Source organism: Falco cherrug, chromosome 12 (assembly GCF_023634085.1).
Source record: "Falco cherrug isolate bFalChe1 chromosome 12, bFalChe1.pri, whole genome shotgun sequence".
Taxonomy (NCBI): domain Eukaryota; kingdom Metazoa; phylum Chordata; class Aves; order Falconiformes; family Falconidae; genus Falco; species Falco cherrug.
Window position 1 is genome coordinate 1,562,909 of NC_073708.1, and position 6,000 is coordinate 1,568,908.

The window sequence follows — 6,000 nt, forward strand, 5'->3', positions numbered from 1 at the left end:
GTAGGTGTAGCACCTTAAGGATGCCTTGTAAGAACTTGCATTGAAAGGCTCAAATACAGGTGGTGTTGGGATGCTCTTAATGTCACTTTTATGCAAATGGATCCACCTTGCAGAAGTTACCTTCTTGTTTAAAAATTATTGTATTACTACTTTCTGTTCCTAGGATTTTGTTTGATTCCAGAGATGGAAATGATATCCATAATAAAATATATAAATGAAAAGGAAAAAAACCCAAACCCAACACCTTTATAATTGGGTCAAGAAGCTGTTGCTTTAAACTCACTTAAGACGAAGGCAAACATCTAAAAGGTATTTCATTTTTGATATAATATAGATGCACTGTGAGACAGCTAGGATGGAGGGAAAGCTGCAGGGTTCCTGGTGCCGGTGCTCAGCCGTTGCTGACCGCCGCTCTGACAGGCTAATGAGGCTCTGCTGAGGTACCAAATCTGCTCTGAGCTCAGCAGATGCACATCCTAACAATGCTTTGCTGGAAAGCTACTTGCCTCATCTGAGAGTCCGTGAGGGATGAGCACTAACTATGAGCAAAACCACAGATCTCTTTGTAAGTAGACCTTTATTCCTAACACAGTAATTAAGCAGTAATTAGAAGTTGTGTGAGTAATGGGAATAGTTGCAGGAAATTAAATGTTCTTGTCCATGGGGAAAAATTGCATAGTGCTAACATCTCAGAGGGGCAGAAAAAGGACGCAAGTAAAGCTCAGATATTTTGATCACATTAACAGCAATCCTAGATTAATTTTTATTCTTAATTTATGAACATTTGGGCGAACTATTATGAAGTAAATAGTACTTTTATTCAGCTCTGCTGAAGGATCATGAAGTCATTAAAATGGAGGAAAATAGTTTTGAAATTAAGATTTATTTTTAATGATTTTTTGACAAAAGGAAAAGATAATTTTGCATTAGTGATAGATAATCCATTGTAAAGCTTGTTAAAAAAATAAAAAAAGAGTTGTTGGATTAAGATAAAATATTCTGAACTTGTACGTGACCCTAGACAGAATCAGTTCCAAGATCAATGCCTAAATAAACCTGTATTTATCATAATTTCCAGTGCTGCTCTTCTTAACTCTCTGCCTGGAGTTATATACTGATATACTGATAACAATTTCTGTTAGACAGTAATATGGCAGCAATTAGTTACCAACGTTGTCCTGGATTTGGAACATGCCTCCTGTCAGCTGCTGTAGGTAATGATCCATGGTCCCTCCCCATACAGAGCTGACTGTCTCTAGATGCCCCCCCAGATTAATCTTACATTAGTTCATTTGGTATATTTTGTGGCAACAAATTATGTTCACAATACACTACATAAAACCAACCTGTATCGAGGGCTTGCATACAATACTCAGAACCATGGGCACAAGACATAAATGAATTTGCAGCTCTGTACCACTATCTTCTCATTAAGGGAGTGGAGGTGCTACTTCACATACTCGCTTGATTGCAATTTTAGAGAAATCCTCAAACTCCCCCTGTTCATAGAGACTCCCTAGGCAAAAATAACTGGTTCTGTGTAGTCTGATATCTTTGTGTTTTGGGGATTGTAAAAAAAAAAAAAAAAAAAAAAAAAAGAGAGAGTGCGCAACCTAGTAATTATAAAAAAAGATATATACACTACCATATATAATACTTGATCACCTATGGGTTGGAGAAACTCTTTGGTATAGAAAGTAATGGCCGGCAATGGAAAGATAATTAGTGTATTTTATCTGATTTAATTTTGCCCCACTAGACTAAAATCTACCAGTGTAAACAAACCAGACAGTTCCAACAGAGAAAGAGGCACAAGATAATTAAGAAAAGGAGGCACAGTTTTCTTTTAATTGATTCATAGCTCCATCGGTAAGCCAGTATGGGAAGGGAACAGCCTGGGGAATATGTGTTTTGCAGAGCCCCAGGAGACGTGTAACACAGGAATTTGGGGCTAGATTCTAACCATTTGCCCACACCTTTCCACAGGCTTGCTGTGCTGTAGCGTAGTTGTGGTGATGTCAAAGACAGAATGTATATGAGGATGAAGAGGGCCTGCCAGCAGACAGCCACACCTGCCCCAGCAGCACCCCTTCCCCCCAGGGACAGACAGCAACATCAGAATAACCTGACTGATGCCTTTGCCCCAAGGCAGGCCAGTGTACAAAGCAGAAGTCATCAAGGGCTCTCCAACAGGCTCCTTTTTCTGTTCCAAGACAGGACTAAGCCCACAATCTTTTTGGAAATGTATCTTTGCGGGATGAAACTTATACCTGTTCTTTTATTTATCAAGTACATGTAATTCTGAGTGCACATACTCATATTTGTACAGGTGCTGCACCTGCCAGCATCACATATCAGCTGGGGCTCCAGTAGACTAAATTAATTACAAATGGTCTTTCCAAAAGCATTTTATACAATTGAAATAAAACATAATAATCATATATCGTTTGTAGGAAGGCTGTGATTTACAGGTTGAAATGCCCATCACTCTGTACAGTTTGGTGTTAAGTGTTGTTACTGGTGACAATAAAGGTAAAATACCACTTTTAATTATCCAGGAGATTCAAAAGGAACCACAAGGGACAGGACTACATTCTTTAATACCTTAGTCTTCAGCTTTATGGAAGATTTATGTGCAGGCAGAAGACTTTTATTAAAAGTCTAACAACTGAGTGTCGTACAGGAATTAAAGGATAGTATCTCATAATATATTCCAAAGTACCCATGACACGCTATTTTACAAATAAGAGGGCACACAATTATTTTAATAATGTTGAACAACTTTGTATTTGTTTTTAGTTCAGCTATTCATTTTATGCTATATTCGAATATTTTGTGTTCATGTGGCAACATTCCTGAAAAATGCTTTAATTTCATTGGAACTGTTACTAAAAGACCTACTGTCTGTATGGGACACTTCTCAATGCATGCAAACCTCTCTGCGCGTCAGGAAAGTGGACAAGCTGAAAAAATTATATGCAGATATGTTTTTAGAAAGTCTTGGCTTCTAAATACTATTTATTTCCCAAATTATTTAGAATAAATAATTATAAAGAAGGTGTCAATCAGGACCTAAGATTAGAATTATTTGGGGGACGACAAGTCCAGTAAATCGATTTTAAAATTATAATGTCTGATGTAAATTTTATAAATATCAGCAGTCGTCTCTGTTCTGTTTCATTCTCAGGTTTTCTATCTTGGTCTTTCTCAGCTTTAATTTTTAAGTAAGGAAGTAATTTCCGTCTGTCTTCTGCTTCTATTTCTGTGGTATCTGTTCACAGTTATGTTTTTATTAACAGAAATTTTTAGCAGTTTCAAATGGTGTACAAACTTTCTTGAGAGAAAATATCTATCAAGATCATTAAACATGCAGCATCGATAGACACAGATACGGTCCTGAGTCTGAATCTGTAATTATGGCTCCCGCTGTAGCTGCTCCATCCTGGTATATCAATTTCTATCACAGCAATTTGCAACAGCGACAAATCTACCTGAAAAGAGAGTCCTCCAAGACTGAAAAGCCTCTTCCTTGAGACTAGTCATATGACTATAACCCAGGGAAAAGTCAGGCCACCTCTGAAACATCATCCCAGCCAACTGTGCTAAGGCAGAGGCACAAAATGACATACAACTACTTTTCCTTCCTTTGGTATCCTGCAGTGAGCAAAGCTCACTCAAGGTCAAAGCCAAACTTCTGCTTACCTTCTTGTTTTTTAACTGATTCTTGGGGGGCTTTTTTCCTTGTTTACATTCTAGGAATGCTTTCTTTGTCATGTTTTTAATGTGTCCTTTTTAATTTTATAAGCACTTCACTTTTTATTCTCTTTCCCAAAGATTTTAAATTTTGTTCTAATTTGCCTGCCTCACATATAAATGAATTTTTCTTAACTAAACCCATTCCTGTTACTTTCTTTTAATTAGATAGCAGACTCTTGCTCAGAGACTTTCTCGTTCATCCTACAGTATACAGACTTTAAAAAATGCTTTTTGAAAGTGGAAGATTCAGCCTCTCTTTTTTCAGGTTATGTCCTGTGGTAAGTTAATTTAGAAAAAACACTTTGGCTCCCCTGATTCACATCAGTACATCCCCAGGGAAGAAAACTACTAGGATAAAACAATGTTTCTGTGATATTCTGTATTTTTTCCTATATCTTCTTGAAGTATGGGGTTTTTTTTCAGTACTGGTTGATCCAACTGCATCTGTTTGCTTTTCAGTCTTTAATTTATGTTGGGCTGTAAACTGTCCAAGTAACAATTTGAGTGATGCAGCAACAGAAGGTGACCCAGATTACACAACACTGTATGCTAATGCCAAATCTTCTTGTTTAATGGCAGCTGCTCAGAGCTTTGTCTTACTGTGATTCACATTCAACAGACACAAATCAAACAACCTCCTCAGACAGACACACATCCTGCCTGTCTTTCTTTTAAACATGTTCAAGAGCTACTGCTTTTCATACACACATATCAGCCTCACCAGCTGAGGCCATTTAGCCTCCTTGGCTTGTATTTACTCTCAACCATCTGACACAATTATCAAGGAAACCCATTGTGACTTCCAATATTTTGCATACTTCTGTTTATGTGGAAGTTTGCTGAGAATATTGTCTCTATAAAAATAGTTGGACTTTTACACTCCCTCATAATGGAGATATTTAGAACACCAAATATATCGCAGTTGTTTAATAACTGATTTCTTTAGAGGTTGTAATTACAAAAGCTTATATGATAAAGCAATGAGTGCTACTGAAATATATAACATGAACAGCTTTAGCAATGGATAAAGTAGCCTAGATTTTAATCACATAGGTTTAAATTTACTGAATGAATGCTATCAAAATGCAGACTTTAACAGTTTTAACATAATATTTTATTATGGCACTTTCAGTATGTGAAGCAAGGTATTAAAAATGCTTTAATTCCTCATTTAAATAAAAAGTTGAAGCATGAAGACCAGGAAAGCTATCATGCGGCGAGTACATACAACTTAGTTTCATGGACCAAATCTTTTTGGCATCTCCATCAAATTTGTAAAGCCTTCTGACAACACAAGCTTCCTGCTAGAGGTGCACGTCTAGCCGTCTACCCAGGGGACATGTCAGAACAATAAGAAAAAGCGCAAAGCTTACTTTTTAAATGGATGAGCAGCAAAAAACTGAGGTAGAAGATGAGTAGAGAGTTAATTCTTGAATGAGCCATATTCATCTTGATAGGACATTCTCCACTGAGTTGCCTGTTGTCCAAAGGCTGGTGCTGATCCTCACTGCTTTCTCATCTCTGAAATGAAGGTAATGATGAAGGCACCCAGTCCCCTACCAGCCATCTCTGCCTGTGCCCCTCATCAGCCCGTTCCCTGCAAACATACAGACTTTGATTCAAAAGGCAGTGGTGCTTGTTAAGGTTTTACTTCAGCAGGTCCGAGTGATTTTTCAAACCTGGTGCAGATTTGTCTGCGAGCTGGACTGGAGTCTTCCCCTGGCTCTGGCGCAGAACCGTGCTGGGAGCGGTGCGCTCTGCCTGCCTGGCACTGCGCAGCACATAAGGCACAGCACCCTTAACCTTTCAAACCAAATCACTCATTACCCTTTACTGAACCTCCGTTACATCACACTCCTCCTGATTCACAGCACAAACACTTTATGTTTCTTGCATAAAGTCAGCTAACAAACACTTTCTGTTTCTCACCCCATTAGCACATGAAGTAAAAAGATGTGCTCAATCTTTTTTGTAAGTAGATATTAGCCTGCTCTCTTCCACAATCTTTTTTTGTTTTTGTTGTTATTGTTTATGCTGGATTTAAATGCTTTTGCCATTGCTAAAAAGCATAATTGGGAAGTGGCACAGGTCCTCTGACCTTCGTCAGGTTGTCTTTAATTTTGAACTGCTCCTAGAGGAACCAGTCACTTACAGACTCAGGAGATGACACAGTATGATGGATGAGAGAAGGGGATGGGGGCAGGGTATGGCAGCGTTTCTCTTTAGCCAGAGCTGGCCTTTAGA

At 38.2% G+C, this 6,000-nt stretch overlaps 1 protein-coding gene across 2 annotated transcripts in view; it reads right to left on the reverse strand.

The window, feature by feature from the left end:
* The window catches only part of CRB1 (crumbs cell polarity complex component 1), a 112,305-nt gene extending 106,862 nt beyond the window's left edge, over positions 1 to 5,443 (reverse strand). For both annotated transcript variants that reach the window (XM_027806582.2, XM_027806581.2), the window contains exon 1: positions 5,130 to 5,443. In XM_027806582.2, coding sequence (XP_027662383.1) covers positions 5,130 to 5,205 — 76 coding nt within the window. In that variant the 5' untranslated portion in view covers positions 5,206 to 5,443. The remainder of the gene's footprint in view (positions 1 to 5,129) is intronic.
* Positions 5,444 to 6,000: the final 557 nt, after the last annotated feature.